The sequence below is a fragment of the Nuphar pumila genome, chromosome 12 (genome assembly GCF_984573655.1).
Source record: "Nuphar pumila chromosome 12, dmNupPumi1.hap1.1, whole genome shotgun sequence".
NCBI classification, from domain to species: domain Eukaryota; kingdom Viridiplantae; phylum Streptophyta; class Magnoliopsida; order Nymphaeales; family Nymphaeaceae; genus Nuphar; species Nuphar pumila.
The window spans coordinates 39714271-39735536 of NC_143260.1; the positions used below are offsets into that span (position 1 = coordinate 39714271).

Genomic DNA, 21266 nt, shown 5'->3' on the forward strand with positions numbered 1-21266 from the left:
GTGAGTTAGAGATACCTAAAGAGTGTATGGATATATCACGCAAACCTCAAGATGTAAAAACATCCAAAAAGAAGTCAAACATTTGCGAATTTGGACGTAGGGCAGATTTAAAAAAATTGTTGGGCATTTCAGTAAACATGTCATTTTGCCATCCAATACAGTCATTTTTCGCAATAGATATGCTGTCCACTGCATTATCAGCCAAGAACCTAGAGTGCTGGCTCTCAATAGGCACAGGAAAACAACTTTCAAAGATTGGTGTCTCACTTGCCTTAAAGATTACCTAAATCTTGCTTCACATTTTATTGTTTCTGTAATATGCATTATGCAAATTCATCCACAAAAATTTTTAAAGTACTTAAAATATCCCATGACTATTCACATTTCATTACCACCTTTACATTATTTTTCAGCTCAATGTTGCACAAAAATTGCTACATGTCAAGACAATGACTAGAAAATTCCCACTTTGGGCCATCTCATCTCTCTTTCTGCTCGAGGCTGCTCATGGGCCACATCAGACTTCTTCAACCTGAAATTCATCCAAACATGAGAAGCAAAAATATTATTGATGTCAACAAATGTAAAAACTCATTAAGAAAGAAGTTCCAATCTAGGAAAATTAAGTTTATTCGAAAAATAAATGTACAAGGCAAATTACATAAGGTAAATGTAAAAGAAAGTTTGATCATATTATCAACACCACTCCAATGAGTTCTTGTGGCCACAATTATCAGGACATAAAAATCAGCTTTCAGTTGACATCAAGCAGAGAAATTGTGATAAAATACAAGTCTAATGAAACTTTGAAATTGGAGTAATGAAAATAGCAGAATGTCCTAAACTTGATAACCAGCAGTTTATCAGCTAGCAACCCATGTGGAACAAGCATCAGTACCTCAATGAAGAAAAGGAATAATGTTAAAATGGAGAGAACTGCAACCAGAGATTGTTTGTTTTTAATCAAATCAAGACTAGACCATCATGCAAACCTCAATTGTAGCAAGAGGTTGATTAAAATTCATACAAGTCAAAACAAGATTTGGAAACACGACCAAACATAGTCATAAACATGAGATTCACACACAATAATGCCATCATATGGTCTTTAAATTTAAAGTTCAACTTGCGATCCAGATTCTACATTGATGCCGTGTTTAAGTCCTTAACCGACCTGAAAACTTGCATTAGTCCCCCCATGCCTTGCGATCAATACTATTGTCAAGTCAACTAGCACAGTCCCAATTTCTAATAGACAAAGGCCATGCCTATGTTAGCGCAGATTTTTATGAACAAAGAAGAATAAGAGTGAGAAAGAGAGGAAAGAAGAATGGAGAACCGAGAGGACTTTACAACTGTCCAGCCTATTGGAATCAGGGCTGGACAAATCTTTGACTCCTCTCCCAATGTTTACTATGGAATTCAGACATTCAAGTTGGAATAAGTATTAATATTATTGCAAACCCTAATCTTATCTTTAAAGTTAGCATACTGGTGCTAAGAATTTCAATCTTAACAACATAGATAAATGGTGTTAATACTCCACTTTAGTGAGCTAGAAACTTGAGAAGGGTAGGTATACAGCTCTCCTCCAGAATTTTGTATTTCTGAAGAATGTTTACTTTTTACTTCGTGGAGTAGGCAACATGCTTGCCCAAAGAGCAGAGTACCACTAATTCCAAAATCCAAAATGATTTGTTTTTGTGAACATGATCAATATGAAATAAATAACCGTAAAGAAATATTCTTAACATTTGTAGGTAATTAAGCTTCATATCTTTATTGCAATAAGAAATATTCTTGGATTTGATAATAGAGTAACATGAATTGATTAATTTTGATAATAATTTTAAATTCCAAGATAGAATACAATCACATCATGAATTAGAAAAATGGACCACTGACAATAGTCTTGAACATTGATATGTTAGAGAAAAGGGAAAAACAAACTATGATCAAGCAACAGAATGCAAGTTGAGATCTGCTAAGTTATATATATATATATATATATAGGTTATACCTATTAGGGGTATTTTGGTCTTTTCCTCTTATGTAATAGGTTGTGCCTATTAGCAGCACTTAGTCTTTTCTATAAATTTATCTTTTATTTGCCTTTTGATGTATTTTGTAATAGGTTAATGGGCATAATGGTACTTTACCATTAGAGCGGTTGGGAGCTCCCAACAGCTCTCTATGGGCCATTATGTCTATATAAAGGGGCTCTCCGCTCCTGTATTGTTATGCTTTCTCAAGCATACTTGTTCTCAATAAAAGTCTACATTTTTTTACTTGTGTTCTAGCCCCCTAAGTGGCTTGTGTGCATGTGTTCTTGTATTGACCCATAAGTGGTCTTTGCTTGTGTATGTTCTTGTGTTCTTGTAAGCCCATAAGAGGCACCTACTTGTATCAATTTTCTATTTTCATTACATGCAAAGCCTTGGTGCTGTATTTTGTATTTGAAGATTGCGTGGTAAACCGTGAGATCGGAGGAGCATTGGATCGTTGCTTCAGAAAGCATGCCATCAACTTTCTTCGTCTCTTCTTTGTCATTTCCTTCTTCTCTCTTCCTTTCTCTTTGCTTCTATGGCTGACAAAGAAATTGTAACTGTTGTTCCCATCAAATTTGATGGGATCAACTACAATATGTGGGCCACCACAATAAAAAGGATTCTAGTGGAAAAGGAGTTGTCGCATTTTGTTGATGGTTCTATTCTGAAACCTCAACCTATTCTTACTAAAATTATTATGGAAAAAAATGGTGAAACTAGAGAAGAGACCTTTAAAGGGAATGAAAAAAATAAGGCTCTCTTAGACTATACGTAAGCCTACAAGGCATGAGAAGTGGGTCATGCAAAAGTGTTTTCTCTTCATGGGGAGCATGTGTGAGAAGCCATGTGCAAACATTTTGGAGTTTGAAAGAGCGCCATGTGCAAACATTTTGGAGTTTGAAAGAGCTGATGAGGTGTAGACCTTCATCAAGCAAACATATACCCAAAGAGATGTCACTCACAAAATAAGAGTTGCGTGATAAAATTCATAATTGTAAACAAGGTGATAAAAGTGTCAGAGAGTACTATGGAACTCTTAAAAGGCTTTGGGACCAAATGGCTAAATTGGAGCCTACTTGGGACACACTCAATGATGCTGTTACAAGGAGAAATCAAATCCTTGAAGACCATTTTTTCCAATTCATGAAGGGTCTTAGACCCGAATTTGAATAAGTACGGGTCACTATCACTCATTGTAAGAAATATGAGTTTTCACCTATACATGAAGTCTTAACCAAAGTTTGCATAGAAGAAACAAGATTAAAGACCATGTCCAAGCCTAAGGAATCCAAAGACAATGTGTTGGCCGTCTCATGACCTAGTGCCAATACTAATGCGCATAAGTCTTCTCACTTAAACAAATCCAGTTACGGGAGGCAACACAGTGATTATGAGAGAAAGAAGATTGTATGTTATAATTATGGAGAACCATGGCACTTTGAGACTTATTGCCCCCAAATTCAAATGAAAGGATGAGCGAAGGGCAAAGAGTGGAGACACATCATATGAGGATAAGAGAGACCAATGGAGACAACAAATCCATTGGAACCATGTCATTAATGGAGGCCCTACAACCGCTTCTCGAGGGACCATTCATCTTGGGTGTCGTAGTTTCATCTTCTTCTTCGTCAGGTAACACTTTTTTGCTCTTGGACTCCAGTGTGTTTTTCCATGTAACCCTAAATAATTCTTTGCCTTCCAAATGTAGAATTAATTCAAGTAGATCTAATGTTTTCACCGCCAATGGTTCCTCTCTTCACATAAAAGGGATTGGAGATTTTCAAAACTCTTTAAATTTTTCTATACCTAAAATTAGATTTGTTCCAAAACTCAATTTAAATCTTCTTTTCGTTTATCAAATAGTCGATCATGGTTGTAGAATCTCCTTTTCATCAAACCAATGTTTGGTACAGGATCTTTAATCCGAGATGCAAATTGGGAAAGGCCATAGAGAAGGAGATCTCTAGTACATGGATCGATTGATTATTCCTAAAAATACTTTTTGTTACAATGTACAAAACTTGAATATTCTTTTTTGGTATCAAAGACTAGGTCATCCTAGCATATTTAAATTATCTAATATACATCATTTGAGAAAATTTTGTAATGAAATTATTGAAAAATGAAGGCGATTCCATTTCAAGATGAGACCTTTTTTGCTATTAAACCACTCAAATTAATGCATTTGGATGTATTGGGACTGACACCTATTGTTTCTAAAGGTAGATATGCTTATTATGTGATTTTTGTAGATGATTACTCTCGGTATACATGGATTTATTTTCTTAGGCACAAAAATGAAGTATTTGAAAATTTTAAATTCTTATTACAATTAAGTCAAAAACTTATTTAAGACCAATATAATTATTTTTTGCTCCGATTCAGGGGAAAAATGTATGTCAAACAATTTCAAAAAGTATTTGGAAATCAATGATATTGTACACCAAAGGTCTTGTGCTTATACTCCTCAACAAAATAAATTGGCCGAAAGAAAACATAGGCATATAATAGAAACTATTAGAACTCTATTCATTTCAAAAAATGTTTCAAAAGAATTTTGGGCTGAAGTTGCACTTATTGTTGTTTATCTTATAAATAGAATTCCTTCCAATGTTGTGAAAAACATTGAGGCAAAGCGCTCTACCAAAAATGAAGCGAGGCATAAAGCGTTTAAAAAAATATAAAAATATAAATAAATAAAAATGGGCTTTATTTATGAAGCAACAACCAATGTAAAATAGGAAATATCAAATAAATACCAAAAAATATAAAAATAACATGTAAAACGATAAAAGTAACATTAACACAACAACTTGATCTATCTAAGTATCTAACAAATAAAATATGAGCAGTCAATAAAAATTTAACAAAATCACTAACAATCAAGTTCCACAACATCATCATATAATGCACACAAATTCATCTAAAGTTCTAAACAAACATTAAGCTAATTCTTTATGCATGCTTGTTTGAAAAAATGAACTCTATCACACTATTAAAATTATGCATAATAATCCAAATCTGCACTTAGTCTCACAAACAAAAAACAAACATTTTTTATTTAACAATTTTTTTTTTTTAATTTCCATGATCTAACAGCCAATTACACGTAAATACACAGTCACATGCATATTTGGAAATAATTACACAAACTGAAAGTAATAGTATCACATGTATGATTTTTATATAAAAAAACTAACAAAATTGACATATACAAATTTTATATACAATCAATTAATTGCAAAAAAAAAATCCAATCATTAAGAACTGAAGAAGAAAAGGAAGGAGGGAAGAAGAAAGAAGAAGGAAGAAAAGGAATAACAAGAAGAACTGAAGAAGAAAAGGAAGGAGGGAAGAAGAAAGAAGAAGGAAACAAGATAAATAAAAAGAAAGAAGAGAGGAAGAAGAAATAGAAGAACGAAAGAAGATAAAGAAGAAAGAAGAGAATGGCAAAAATCGAAGAAGAAGAGACAAAAGAGAGGGGGGGGGGGTACGTACATATTCTTCATCGTCTTGTTCTTTCAGCAGCAGAGAGAGAGAGAGGTAAAAGAGGGGAGTGCCCTAACTCATCAGACCTCCCCCTTTTTCTTTTTTACTTACTAGATTTGAGTCAAACGAGGGCTTTGACCTCTTTTGACTCAATCAATTTAAGGTGTGCGCCTTAGCATGAGGTACACCTCACCTCGAGGCGTATGCCTCAAGGCCTATGAGACACATGCCTCAGGCCTTTTGCGCTACACATGCACACCACAAGGCATAAAGGACCTCGCCTTGAGGCAAGGCGTGCTTTTTGTGCCTTAAGACGCGTTTTTAATAGCACTGATTCTTTTTGTCAAACTTCAAAACATTACACCTCTTGAGAAACTTTATAAAATTATCCTTCATTACTCTAGATTGAGAAACTTTGGATGTAAATGTTTTGTTCTTACAAACAAAAATGATAAATTGTCTCTAAGGGAAATACCTTGTGTCTTCCTCGGATATGGTGAAACCCAAAAAGAATTTAGATGTTATGATCTCAATAATGGTAAACTCTATTTCTAGAAATGTAATTTTTTTGGAAAAATAAAATCAATTTGATCAAAGTGTGCCTAAGAAAGCTAATAACTATTCTCTTTTGTTTGAATTGCTACATAAAGATAAGGAAGATTCTTTGAGTATTGATGAACATCAACTAAATACTCTTGGTGATGTGAACAACTATGAAAGTGAACCCCTAGTTATTAAATATAGCAGAAGAGACAATGATAGACAACCTAATGCTTTGGAAAGATACTTTAACCTTGAAACACAAGAACCTAGTACCCTTAGGAGATCCACTAGGGAATCTAGACCACCAGATAGATTTGTTTCATATGAGTCATTTTCTCCACAATATAGAGCATGCTTAGCCAAAATCTTTTCATATTTTGAACCTACTACATATAAGCAAGCCAAAAATCATGCCGAAAGGATAGATGTCATTAACATTAAGCTTGAAGCTTTAGAAAAATACAATACGTGAAAAATAAAAGATCTTCCAAAAGGAAAAAGGGTCATAGGTTATAGGTGGGTTTACAAGGTAGAAACCAAAAGTGATGGTTTTCTGGAATGATATAAGGCTAGGTTAGTAGTCAAGGGCTATTCACAAGAATATAGAATAGACTACGATGAAACTTTTGCGCCAGTAGCTAGGATGACTAGTAGCTAGGATGACTTCAGTTAGAACCCACCATTAAGAATTGGCATATCAAATGGATGTAAAAAATGCTTTCTTAAATGGTAAATTGAAAGAAGAAGTATACATGGATCCTCCACAAAATATGAAATTTTGATAGTAAAGGTTCTTCACTTAAAAAAAACTGTGTATGGTTTGAAACAGGGTCCTAAGGCCCGGTATGATAGCTTTAACTTTGTTATAATTAAGATTAGTTATAAATCCTACTATACTAACACTACTATATTTGTTAAGAGATCTGATGTAAGTATTGTTATCCTACTTCTCTGTATCGATAACATGATCATTACTGGAAGAGACAAACAGGGAGTTAGTTACATTAAAAGTATTCTAAAATAAAATTTTGAAATGACAGATCTAGGTTTTCTTAGATATTTTTTGGAGATTGAGTTAACATATTCTGCATGCGGTTATTTACTAACTCAATCCAAGTTTGCCATTAAGATTATTATCATGTATGGAATTACAGATGTAAAAAGGATGGACACTCTTAAAGTAATTAATGCAAAGATGAAGATAGATGATGAAACAACCTTGGAAGACCTCACTCCTTGTAGACAGATGATTGGGGCCCTCACCTATTTGACAATTACCCGACCTGACATTTCTCTTGCAGTGCAATAAGCCAGTTTTCAGCATTCTCCTACTACTATACACACAAGTGTTGTTATGTTGATTATCATATATTTGCAAAAAAAAATTATAAAGGAGTTTTATTATCTTACTTATCTCCACTTCAATTAATTGTGTATACTGATTCCGACGGAAAAGAGGATCCCAATGATAAACGCTCAACTATGGGTTTTTGTGTTTATAGGTGATTCACTGAATCATTGGTATCCAAAAAATGCAAGCAACAAAAAGTTGCCTTATCATCCACAAAAGCCGAGTATCACGTCATGGCTACAGCAACATTTGAAATCATGTGGTTGAGAAGCTTCTTGGAAAACATGGGGTGTATATGCAATCACACTCATGGTTATGTTGTGACAATAAAAACGTCATATAAATAGCCGACGATCATATATTTCATGAAAGAACTAAGCATATCGAGATGGATTGTCACTATGTTCATGAAAAAATCTTAAGAAGACTAGCATTCTGCCCTATGTAGCATTGTAATCTCAGCTGGCCGATTTCTTCATAAAAGCTCTTCATTCTCCTTGGTTCCATTTCTTACTTGACAAACTTTCGGTGATCATACTGTAAGTTTAAGGAGTGTAAAGTTGTACATATAAGTATATATACTTATAAATATGTATATACATATATATAAATATGTATATATGTTTCTATATTAATGTAATAGGTTATACCCATTAGGGGTATTTTGGTCTTTTCTGTACATTTATTTTTTATTTTCCTTTTTATGTATTTTGTAACAGGTTAATGAGCATAATGGTACTTTACCATTAGAGCCGTTGGGAGATCCCAATGGCTCTCTATGGGCCATTATGCCTAAATAAAGGGGCTCTCCCTCCTTGTATTGTTATGCTTTCTCAAGAATACTTGTTCTCAATAATGTCTATATTTTTTACTTGTGTTCTAGCCCCTAAGTAGCTTGTGTGCATGTGTTCTAGTATTGACCCATAAGTGGTCTTTGTTTGTGTATGTTCTTGTGCTCTTGTAAGCCCGCAAGAGGCACCCACTTGTATCATTTTTCTATTTTCATTACAAGATCATGAAGACATGAACAATGTAAATCTTAAACCAAACAGTAAGAACAAGGATTAAGCCAGAACACTCTGAAAAACGGAGGGTGAAAAGTAATGGCTAACCTGAGGAAGGCTCATCAGCTCTAGAACAGCTTTCTTTGGTGTCAGCTCATTATCAAGAATGCGGGCAACTGCTGTCAAGACTGGCATCTTTACTTTGTATTTCTGTGCCAAAGCAATAACAGCCCCAGCAGTTGACACACCTTCAGCTACCTAAGAATAATCAAAGTTAAGAAGTGATCTAGAGAAAACAAAAGAAGTGCTCTCTAGGTCTTTCTAATACCTGAGTCATTGAATTTAAGATCTCATCAAGCCTCTCCCCTGACCCAAGACGCACCCCAACAGTTCTGTTTCTAGATAGATTAACAAAACATGTGAGCATAATGTCCCCAGTTCCAGATAACCCTGTGAGAGTAGTGGACTTTGCACCCATCTGCATTCACAGAGTGAGATACAATATACATGAACAAATTTGGAATTTATCTTGTGCATGATACCAATTCTCCGTTTCAACAGCAACATCATTATGCATTCTCATGAGAATGAAGCACAAAGTCCTAGGAGGAAGTGTCGCATGAGGGGGAGCACAAATTTGAAAGAATTTCCATCCAATGAAAGATACATACTAAAATGAGAATAGAAAAAAAAGAGATGCTAATGCATGATCCCTATAGTCCAAGTTGATTATTACAGGCTCTAGATAAGCGAAGGACTCATATTTAGCACCTAAAATTCAACAAGGCATAATTTGTTCCAATCAAAAGTTATGTTGAACATATGCAACTTCTGTGGTTTGTCTTTGATTAATAGTTCACCATCTCAACAAGAAATTGCAATTAGCATGATTGCCAAGAATAAATCAGTATACCATTTGAACAATGTCCACAAGAAATAAACAATGCACCATATGCATTTATATGGAGGCTCACAAAGCAAAAGCTAAAAAACAGTGGCTGAGAGAGAGAGAGAGAAGCAGCAGAAAATATTATTTTTTTTAGTGGGGGGAGGGGGGGTCCAGAAAGTCTATATCAATCAGGTCAGTTTCAGAGTTAAATATGGCCTTTTACAGATTTTATGGATACCATGGTCTATTCTTGAATGCGGTGGAGTTATCGATACAAGGTTATTAGGGAGAGGCTTCAGTGTAAGGCACAACATATACAGTAACAAGTAGTTCTTGCTGGGAGTTTCTGTGTGTACACGGGTCAAGTAGTGCAACCCCATGCAAACACTTTTAATAATTTGATATACATCACTAAATTAAATAAAAGTTCAACACACGTCAATAGCTGACAATATAAGTTATATACCTTAGTTGCAAGCCATCTTATCTCTGAGCAACCTTGTGCAACAAGAGATGCCATACAATTATTTCCCAGATTCATTCCCTCGACAATACCTGCAGCTATAGCTAGTACATTCTTGAGTGCACCAGCGATCTCTACTCCTGTGACATCACTGACATTAAAAGGTTATAAGTCAATACAAACTTGAATAGTCCAGAAAGAAACAAAAAGCAACTTATTTCGAAGCTACTTTATTTTTTTTATAAACCTCAAAGGGAAAAATCACCGCCAGATAAGGAAATGCCACGTAAAATTCTGCAAAAACTGAGAATCTTCACCTAGGTTATTCTATAAAACATGTGTTGTATAAAACAGGAGACTAGCTTAATAAATCATTTTGATTATGGTTAAGTAGCATCAAGTGTACTAGCTATAAAAAATGAAAGCAATATTTAATGCATTTTATCTTCTTTCCAATAGAATGATCTACGGTTGGAATCCCAGCAGCACCATATTTACAACTAATTGAATGGCATGACAAATTTTGATCTTCTTTTACCTTGAGAAGCTTATCCTCACATATTGAGATGATAAAAGCTGTTGAGCAGCCTTTGCCAACTTCTTGTCTTTTGATGCCGCCACCATTGCTGCAGAATTGAAATCAAGTATAAGAACCATGTTCTCAGCAACTTTGACCATCAAGTAGCAGAGTTCCATGGCTTCATAAGCCATACTAAGTAACATACCCCACAAAACCTGCACGGCAATCTAATTGTCAGATCCAGCACTGCAAGTGCTGCACTCCTACTTCACCGCTAATGCAACACCACAACAGAATGCATCCATGGAAAATTAAGATGATTGAAGAAATTGTGCATGTACTTTGTCACAAGAATGTAAGGAAAAACATGCAACCTGTAGGCAATTTTCTCATTAGCTCCACTGCAAATGATGGTCCAGACAACACGATAACAGGTTGACTAGGATTTCCCAGTGCTTGTGGAATTATTTGAGACATCATCCTCAATGAGTTCAGCTCCAATCCCTTACTGACTGATATTATTGGCATCTTTGGATCAACGTACTCTGAAATGCCACTAAGAAATGACGAACTGAACTGCAATAGGATACACAGATGCACCAGATAATCCCTTGAAACTTCAAAGATAATTGTATTTGAGTCATGCCATAAAGATGCCCCAGTCAATAACTGAAACCAAATCTAGAGTGCACAAGGAATAAAGGCCTGAGTTTAAATCTCTCTATCAACTGCCAAAAAAAATGACTTTGGACCGTGGAGGATAGATGTTACCATCTCAGAAACTGAATAAGCAAATCTGATTTGAATTACCTGGACAGGAATGGCATGTATACAAAAATCAGCTCCCAGCAAAGCAACCTTTGCATCAGTTGTTGCATGGATATTGTCTGGAAGCTTGTAATCTGCTAAGTATTTACTGTCAAATAAAACAAGAAACCAAAGTATTATCTACAAAGGATATGATGGATATGATCAAATTTTCCATGAATTTTTTTCTGGATAATGACAAGCAACTCTCTGTAATAATGATTGCAGTTTAGTTTAAGGCTACCATGTAGGGAAAAAAAGGAAGATATGAGAATAAGTACGCCTTGAGAAAATGAAAAACAAAGAGCAAGATTGGGGCATTCTCACACCACCCTAATTCTTATTGTTCAAATACTAATAAGTAATAACTAAATCATAACAACATACCAAGCAAGACAGACTACACACCCCTCCCCTCTATTATTAACATGAAATAGAACTGCCATAATCAGATGCAAAAGTGAATTTCTAAAACTCCTTTTCTCTATTAACACAAATCTCTTATTAGCCCTACCTCTCTTTTCTAATCTTGATTCACCAATCTTTCCTTTACACAGAAAACTACAAGATCAATATTTCTTCAAAGACAAGTTGATCTTGCGCCTTCCCATTATGATCTTCTTTCACGAAGCTTTTTTTTGACACTAACAGTCCTTTTAAAGTTTTTATGTTACTAAAAAAGAAGCAAATAATGAGGTTGATATCATCAGTTAAACAACACAATCTAATTATTTGACATTGGTGTAATCAACAAAAAAAATCATTCAAAAAAGAGGATCATTTTTCTTCTGTTTTTGCTAGCATATAGTTTGATTTGAATCAAGCTAATTGAGAAAATGAGATCATGCCCATTCGTGTACCTTTAGCATGCATGTCCCCTTTCCATCCATTGGATTAATCCAAACTTGAGCTTAGAATAATGCATTTGGGTACACCATATGCATTATCAAATGCCTTGCATTGGGAGGAAGCTCGAGTAACTTATGCCCATTCAGAAAATTGTGAGGTGTACGCAAATAACCAAAACAAAAACAAAAACAGACATCCCATAGTTAAACAAGTCGAATTGAAGAGAGATACGTATTATGGTACTAACCTATTACAGTGGTTCTTGTTAATTGAGTGACAAACACCAACATCCCTTACAAGCATGCTAACGTCCATTTCAGCCTTGTTGTTGGCAATAAGAGCTGCCACAGCCGTACCAAAAGATCCTCCTCCAAGTACTGCAACCTAAAGTTCCAACTTCCAAGTAAAGTCAATTTCTTAACTCTACAATTACTGTCATGCAAAATACAGATAACTAGTAACCTATCCACCTCCACCATCCATGCAGGATTGACGGTCATGGACAATCCATCATCTGTAAGTCCTCCACTTCAATCCAGATAAATTGATCGGACACCAGAGATGGAGGAAGAATGGCTGTCTAATTGCATCCTCAGTGCATGATACACGATATTGTGTGAAGAATATACATAACCATCAGAACCATAAACAAATATAATATTAAGAGAAGATCAAGTATTCATCATTGTTCTCCATGAAGCTATTTTTAGCAATCCGATGTTGAAGCGTACAGCACTTGATGAAGTCATTGCCTCATTATAAACACAAAGAAGAAGCCAACAAAGAAATAATATCTCTTTTAAATTTTCAAATCAAGATTCTTCCTTGTTCTGTGACGCACTTAGGCTCCAGGTTTGAGGGAAGGCTTATTAAGTCTGCAGGTTTCCCTCCATAAAATCTTCAATATTGTTTCACAGAAGTTTGTCCATTATAACCAATTGCTAATAATAGATACAAGTTAAGAGGAATAACAACAAAATTAAAGGAATAAGATTTACTTTGCCATGCAAAATGACCATATTGGAGCAGAGTAGAGGCTAGCTGCCTATTCTGATCCGTGCCTACCTCAGTCTACCAGGATTTTGAAGGGTTCTTTGCCCATTTTTTGTCAAATCTGACCGTACAGATGTATTCTACGAGCTTGATTTTATAGGAATCGACTCTTGCATTGTCTTATTCTGACAGGGGGCAAGGTTTTTATAAGGTTTGAAAATAGACGGTATAAAATTTTTATAAATATCATAAATATCCAAAGGCTTAATCATGTGTTTTTATCGAAAACAACACGATCCAAGTGTCGTCTCCAAGCAAATCCACCGTGCCTAACGCATCTGCAGGCTCAGATTTACTAAAAACAGCCCGGAAAACCCCGTTCGCTCACAGTAGGCTGCGGTAGGCACGAAAGGGAGCAGGCAGCTACCCTCTACTCAATTGGAGCATACTGAATTCAAAAAGTTGCGTAAACAGAATACTAAAAAAAGGCGAAAATCATTTTTCCTGATTTTCCAAGCAAAGTTTAGCTTTAAGAACGTTTTTAATTTAATCCTGTAAAACGATAAGATTTGCTATGCAATGCCGAAAGCTGCATTGAAACATACTGGATTCAAGAAGCTACCTACATAGAACACCAAAAAAGATGACAAAGAAAATCTTTCTTTTTCTAATTTTCCGAGCAAATTTCAGCTTTAAGGACGTCTTGATTGAAGCTTGAGAATACAAAAAAGAGTGTTGCAACCAACCGTAGCGAAGAATGAACACTCCCCACAAAGGAAATAGCTCTAACTTTCACTTATTTCCCGAGAAAAGTGAAAAATTAGGAACTGGGTACCTTCTTGGTCCGCTCGAGAACGTCGGTTTTGGCCTTGGCGTTCATCAGCCTCCATGAGCGAGACCACCGGACCAGTTTCTCCCACGCGACCTTCACTATCTTCCGGCGATCCTTCCGGACCGTCTTCGCGTCTCCGGCGGCCGGCGTCTCGGATGGTTCCGCTGGTTCTAGCGGGCTGGCCAAACAATGGGTGGTGGTGGTGGTCTTCGATGGGTGCCTTGGTGTGGGAATGGAGAAGGCGAAGATGGGTGTTGGTGTCTTCTTGCCCTCGCATCGCTTGAAGGATATAGAGTTAGAGAGAGAAGGGTGAAGGGTCCAAGGTAAGGGTGAGTAGGGGACGGAGAGCTCCAGAGATATGGTCATGGAGGATGAGAGAGATAAGAGTAAGCCAGCGACTTCAGAGAGAGAGAGAGAGAGCTGTTTTGGACCTTTGGTTGTGCCGTCGACCGTACGTGAATGACAGACTTTTAGTCAGTCACAAGATTTCGTGAACTCTAGGACACGGGGAGCGGATTGGACTCGGGAGTCCGATTTTTTTTTTCCAAAAATGGATACGAAGATACAGCTTTTTTTAATTAACCAATAAAAATTTATTTTTTGATATTTTAATATTTAAACATGTTTTTATTGAAATTTTATTATAAATTAATAGAAATTATTAAAAGTATCAAAATAATAATTGTTGCCATATCTGCCCGAATCACCAAGGACATGCGGCGAAAATGGCGTGTCCATGTGATATAGCTTTTATCTAAAAGTCCATTGCTTTGGCTCTAAAATGGGTTGAGCTCTTCTGCTACCTTTCGAAGATGGGACCAACGGGGCTCCGCGTGGTTGGTAGGAGTTGCCACTGCACGTCTCTTTATGGTGGAACGTTGCAGGTTCAAACCCAAGGTAAATTGAATAATGATTGGTGGGGCTGTGCCTAACACCAGCTTGCCTTTGAAAAAAAAAACATTTGAAGGTGAGCCACTTAAAACAAAGTGGGTGGGTCCATTAAGTGGCCAGTTCTCGGTGAGGACCCTGGTCTTAAAAAAAAAGTGCTGTTTTCTTATGCCACTTTTTTTTTTTTAAAGGAAAGCTGGGGTTAAGCAGACCCTGCCAAATACCATTGGGATTTGAACATGCAACTTCCCATGATTCCCAACACAAGGTGACGTGCACTAGCTGCTCCTACACAGGAGGAGCCCCCCGTTGGTTTTTCTTATGCCACTTTCGGAAGTGAAAAAATCTCATATAAAAAAGTTAAGAATGAGAGACAAACTTAGGTTTTGAAAAATTCTCCATGCCAAAAGCTCTATTAGGAAAAATGACATATTTTTCTTTTCCACTTACATTTTTCCTATTATTTCCCTTCACTTGCCCAGAAGGGCACGTTTTGGAAGTAGGAAAAAAAATCTGATAGGAAAATAAAATTTTGCCCATGAGAAGTTTGTTGGGATAAACCACCACGTTGGTGGTGGTTACCCATGATGTGGATAACGCTCTCCCACGGAAGGTGTTCCTTTCGTTAAACCCACGCAAAATAAAGAGGGAATGGTTGCACAACCGTTCCCACTATGTGCCTATAAAAAGGGGGTTTCATGAGCAAACCTGATTAAGGTGAAACACAGGAAAATCGTGAGAGAGGGTTTTAGGTTCTTACCTTTCCATACAGTCGATCTCCATCAAGAGGAAATCGATCATGCCCACCGACTGCATCCGGCAGCCTGCGCTCGTGGAGGGCCGCAGTCCGGTTGAGGAGAAGCCCTTCCCTTCCTTTATCAACCACCACCACCACTGCGGCTTCTTCTGCTCCAGCCGACCTCCACCACCCACAGTAGCCTGCCAATGGCTGGCTCAGGTACGCAGTCCTTTCCTGTTGTTTTTGCTTGTTTAACACAATTTTGCTATGTTTTTTGTCTTAACGCAGGGTCACCGCCATAAAGGAGAGGCGATGCAGGACCAGTCCCAACATTGGGTTATGGGCCCACACCACCCCTCCGCTGCGATGGTTTGATAGTGATTTTTTTTTTCAACTATCGCCATTGGGCGACAGTGTTTTTCGGTAGAGCGGAGTCGCTGTGGGGCGACGTTGCAGGTTGTCAACAGACGATCGTCGTGGGGCGACATGGTGTCGACGGCAGCCGGCGACAGTCGTCGTTGGGAGACAGACAAAAAAAAACCATTAAGGTTTTTACCTGTGGTCGTCGAACTGCAGGAGTTTTCATCGTCGTCGGTGGCAGCCGCAGACTGTTGCCAAAAAGGGGGTTGTTTTCGTCGAATCTCCGGTATTGCGTCCAACAACGTGCAACATAAGAGTTTTAAAAACCCCTTTTCGTTTTTCCCCTCTACCTTCGGGCAATGGGGGTTGCCAAAAGGATGTATCGCAGGGAAACAAGGGCCTTCGACGATCGATTCGCCGGTGTCAAGGACCATCCGACGATGTACGACATCTGGGGCACTCCACCGTTTTATTTTAGGGCGGCAGGTTTTGCCGGTGATGCGTCGTTGGCGGGGCTCCGTGTGCGGCGGGGCCCTAGTGTGTTTTGCCAGAGATGCGTTGTCGGCAGGTAGCGTGGGTCGCCGGCAGGCGACATTGGTTGCCGGCAATCCAAGAGGGTAAACCCTCTTCTTCTCAGAAAAATAGAAAACACCCTCGAGTTTTATGTTCTTTTTCTGATTTTTATCAGGTGGAACCGGATCGGGTCCAATACCGGTTCGGACCCGGATCTGGTTCATACCGAGTCTGACCCAGATTAAGTCAAACTGGGTCTGACTCAGATCAGGTTAGTACCGGGTCTGGCCCGGATCCAGTTACTATCCGGGTTAGACCCGAATCCAGTTCATACCGGGTCTGACCTAAAACTAGTTCAAACCGGATCTGACCCAGATCCTGTTTAAAGTCGGGTCCAACCCGGATCTAGTTTGAACTGGTTTTGACCCGGATCCAGCAGAGTCCAGGCACTATTTGGCCTGAACCGGATTAGGGACTGATTCGGCCCCTTCCGAGACTGGTTCAGAGCCATTTTTTACTGGTTCCTTCCATTTTCTCACCGGTTTTGAGATGCTAAAACCCTATTTTCATAAATATAAGAAAATACAAGGATTTTTGGCATACGGTTTTAAGGCTTTTATGAACTTTTGTTCATACTTGACACTGATTCATAAGGTTTAGAACCAGTTCGGACCCTTAGATAACCGTTTCAGGGTTGTTTCAGACCGATTCACAGTGTTTTCAAACCGGTTCCTACTTGAAGACCCAGGGTTTAATTTACCCATTTAAGCTTGACTTGGGTTATAGTTCATGCATTTATTTGTAATTATGCATGTGTGAACGATTGTTTAAATATTGACATCAAGGATAGCTAGATGACTTAGTGAATTTATGTCACCAAAGTGACTGAATACACGTATGTTGTCAAAATTTTATATTATCATATAGTTTTTAGCCAATATTATTGTTGTACTTAGATTCATGAAATGATAAACAACCCAAAAGTAGTTTTATTGTGTTTGAAATTTAAGTAGAGTAGAATAAGGTAAATGTGTCGAGATACATCACACATGTGTATCCAAAGGTACCTTGTGTTGATGATCTAACTTCACAAGAACCTTAGTTTTACCGAATATGGTCAGTAGGCGAAGTGGTTTCGCTTGTCAGAGCTCTTACCAAAGTAGGACCCTGATGACCCCCTTCACTCGCCTGGAAATAAGCTTATTAAGGGCCTTTATTCTTTTTGTTTTTTTCATTAAAGTTTTAGTCTTGTATGAATGTTTCTTGATACGTGTCTTTTATCGTGTAGTTTCTAGTTCTGTGATTTTAGATGGCTCAAACTCTATATCTTTTCTTGATAGATCTAACTTTAGTGATTGAAAAGAAACTGTTCTTTTTATATTAGGGTATATGGATTTAGATCTGTCCCTAAGGATAGATGAACTCGCTGCCCTCACTAATCAAAGCATTGTTGATCAAAAGAATGCTTTTGAGAAGTGGGAGCGCTCAAATAGGCTTAACTTGTTGCTTTTGCAATCTAAAGTAGGTAAAAATATTCGCATTGTTATCCCACAATGCAGAACAATGAGGGAATTCATGAATGCTATTGAGGCACAGTTTGTGAGTTCAAACAAGGCCAGAGTCAATACCTTATTGTCAAAGCTTATAACTATGAAATATTCTAGAGGAGAAAATATTTGCCAATACATTTTAGAGATGAGGAACATAGCGTCTCAGCTAAATGACATGAATCTCATCATTTCTGATTCTTTTCTAGTGCATTTAGTTTTAGCGTCCTTACCCTTGGAATACGGACATTTCAAAATCTCTTACAAAACACATAATGATGAATGGACATTCAATGAACTCATGTCCAACTGTATTGAAGAAGAAGAGAGGTTGAAAGAGAAGAAGATGCATAGTGCACATATGGCTTCTCATGCATCCAAGGTAAGACCAAGGAAGAATGCATTTAAGAAAAATGCTAGGAAGAAGCCAACTGAGAATAAGTCATCTCAAGGCAAACAATCTAACGTTGGTCCCATAAAGTACTTCTTTTGCAAAAAGAAGGGACACATAAAGGCAGATTGCATAAAATACAAGAAGTGGTTGGAAAAGAGAGGTAATTTGTCATTTATTTCTCATGAATGTAATTTATTACATATTCTTGAAAATAACTGATGGATTAAATCTTATATGCTTTGGCACCGAATGATGGGTCATATCTCTAAAAAGAGAATAAAGAGACTCGTAAATGAATGGATCTTGAAATCTCTAGATTTTACCGACAATGACATATGTGTTGATTGCATAAAGGCTAAGCATACAAACACATATAAAGAGGGTGCCAAACATAGTAGCGAGATATTAGAGATAGTCTATACAGATCTATGTGGACCGTTTACCCCCTTTACACAGGCGAGAAATATTTTGTCACCTTTATTAATGACTATTCATGATATATGTATCTCTACTTGATTTTTTAAAAATCTGATGTTTTTTAGATGTTTTTCAGATGTTTAAAGAATTTAAGAAAGAAGTAGAGAAACAAACTAATAAAGTTATTAAAATAGTCAAGTCTGATAGAGGTGGTGAATATTATGGTAGGTTTACTGAGATGGGGCAAAGGGAAGGACCATTAGCACAATTTCTCAAAGAAGAAGGCATTGTGCCTCAATATATCATGTCTAGTAGTGCTTATCAGAATGGTGTAGCTGAAAGGATAAATTGTACGCTTAAAGAAATGGTCAGGGCCATGTTGAATTATTCAACACTTCCCATAAAGTTGTGGGGTTAAGATTTAAGGACTGTTGTGCATATTTTGAATAAGGTTCCTACGAAATATGTGCCTAAAACTCCTTATGAGTTGTGGATAGGTAGAAAATCATCACTATCTTATATGCACATATGGGGATGTCCTATAGAGGCTAAGTTGTATAACCCCCACATTAAAGCCTTTGATCCAAGAACAACCAATGGATATTTTATTGGTTATCTAGAAAGATCAAAAGGGTACAGGTTTTATTGCCCATCTCACTCACCACAGATTTTTGAAACGGATAAGGCAAAATTCCTAGAATATGGTTCAGTAGAATTAAGTGCAGTTCAAAGCTTTGGTTTTGAAGAAGTACATGATTCAGTTTTGTCACCTGTTAAGGAAAACACCGAAAGATACCACATTATTATTCCTAATGATGATGTGGTTGATCATTCGGTTGTTGATGCACAAATCCAAAATGAACCTATTGTAGACAATGTAGAAGAGCACGAACAGGATGATCAGGTTCAATCTGAACCTGAAGAACGACCTGTTTGGAGATCTACAATGATTATGAGATCTGCCATACATCCTGATTATGTGGTGTACCTTCAGAAACCTGGTGATTTCATAGATATGGATGTTGACCCGTTGACAATTTATGAAAGCTGTGGAAAGCAAACAATCTACACACTGGATAGAAGCCATGAAAAAAGAGTTAGACTCTATGGCTAAAAATCAAGTGTGGAATCTTATCGAGTTACCTAAAGGAGTAAAGCCCTTAGAGTGTAAATGGGTCTTTAAGACTAAAAAGGACTCCAAAGGTAACATAGAGAGACATAAAGCAAGATTGGTTGCTAAAGGATTCACCCAGATGAAGGGCATTGACTATAATGAGACATTTTCTCCTGTCTCAACTAAAGAGTCAATGAGAATAATTTTGGCCTTCGTAGCTCATTATGACTTAGAGCTACATCAGATGGATGTGAAAACAACGTTCTTCAACGGGGATTTGAATGAAGAGGTATACATGGAACAACCACTTGGTTTCTCTAAAAATGATTGTCTGGTTTGTAAGCTCAACAAATCAATATATGGACTTAAACAGGCCTCCCGACAGTGGTATATTATATTTTTCCAAGTCATTGTGACTTTCGAGTTTACAGAAAATATTATTGATCAATGTATATACCTTAAGGAAAGTGAGAGTAAGTTCATTATATTGATGTTGTATGTGAATAACATTTTACTTGCAACCAACGATTTAAAGTTGCTTTCAGAGACAAAATAATTTCTTGCATCACATTTTGATATGAAAGATATGGGTGAAGCTGCTTATGTTCTTGGCATTGAGATCCGTCGAGACAGAGCAAAAGGTTTTTTAGGCCTCTCCCAAAGATCCTACATAGATAAGGTGTTAAAGCGATATGGGATGGAGAATTGTTCTCCTAGTTCAACATCCATATCAAAAGGTGACAAGCTAAGCCTAAAGGATTGTCCACAAGATGATATTGACAAGGCACATATGAGTGCTTATCCATATGCATCAGTTGTTGGCAGCTTGCAGTACGCGTATACATGTTCTTGACCAGATATTTCTTTTGCAGTAGGGGTGCTTGGCAGATTTCAGTCTAACCCAGGTTTACCCCATTGGAAGGCTGCCAAGAAAGTCTTGCGGTACTTGCAAAGGACAAAAGACTATATATTGACGTATCATAAAGTTGATCACCTCGAGGTCATTGGCTACTCAGATGCGGACTTAGGATGATGCCTTGATAGTAGAAAGTCTACTACTGGGTATGTCTTCTTACTTGCTGGGGGCGCGATCTTTTGAAGGAGTGGAAAACAGACGACCATTGTTGCCTACACCATGAAGGCAGAATTCATAGCATTGTACGAGACTACTTCACACGCTATATGGTTAAAGAACTTCATATCACAGTTAGAGGTGGTTGATTCCATTGGGAAGCCACTGAAGGTCTACTGTGATAATGAAGTTGCGGTGTCCTTTTCGAACAACAACAAAAGTACTACGTCATGCAAGCATATGAAATTGAAGTATTTTGTTGTTAAAGAAAGGACGAAGAATAATTTAGTGCATATTGTTAATATTGGTACCAAAGAGATGATCAATGATCCTCTTACTAAAGGGCTAGCATCCGGATTATATTCTAAACATGTAATGAGGATGAAATTGTTAAACTCTTTTTGACATATGCATATAAATAAAGTGATCACTTA

General features: G+C 37.2%; 1 protein-coding gene across 1 annotated transcript; it reads right to left on the reverse strand.

The window, feature by feature from the left end:
* Positions 1 to 282: 282 nt before the first annotated feature.
* GLY1 (NAD-dependent glycerol-3-phosphate dehydrogenase family protein) lies at positions 283 to 14226 on the reverse strand. The gene is made up of 9 exons (XM_089982920.1): positions 13792 to 14226; positions 12211 to 12347; positions 11118 to 11223; positions 10682 to 10883; positions 10326 to 10413; positions 9791 to 9938; positions 8764 to 8913; positions 8544 to 8693; positions 283 to 532 (listed from the first exon to the last, which is right to left on the reverse strand). The coding sequence occupies exons 1-9, from the start codon at positions 14152 to 14154 to the stop codon at positions 518 to 520; spliced, it is 1359 nt and encodes a 452-aa protein (XP_089839046.1). The 5' UTR covers positions 14155 to 14226; the 3' UTR covers positions 283 to 517.
* Positions 14227 to 21266: the final 7040 nt, after the last annotated feature.

Excerpts from the sequence above, each read along its gene's own strand:
- GLY1 (XM_089982920.1), bottom strand. The coding sequence starts at position 14,154 with ATGACCATATCTCTGGAGCTCTCCGTCCCCTACTCACCCTTACCTTGG. Across the intron at positions 9,939-10,325 it reads GTGAGGATAAGCTTCTCAAG|TGATGTCACAGGAGTAGAGA; the intron begins GTAAAAGAAGAT and ends TTTTAATGTCAG. Across the intron at positions 8,694-8,763 it reads TCTTAAATTCAATGACTCAG|GTAGCTGAAGGTGTGTCAAC; the intron begins GTATTAGAAAGA and ends GATTATTCTTAG.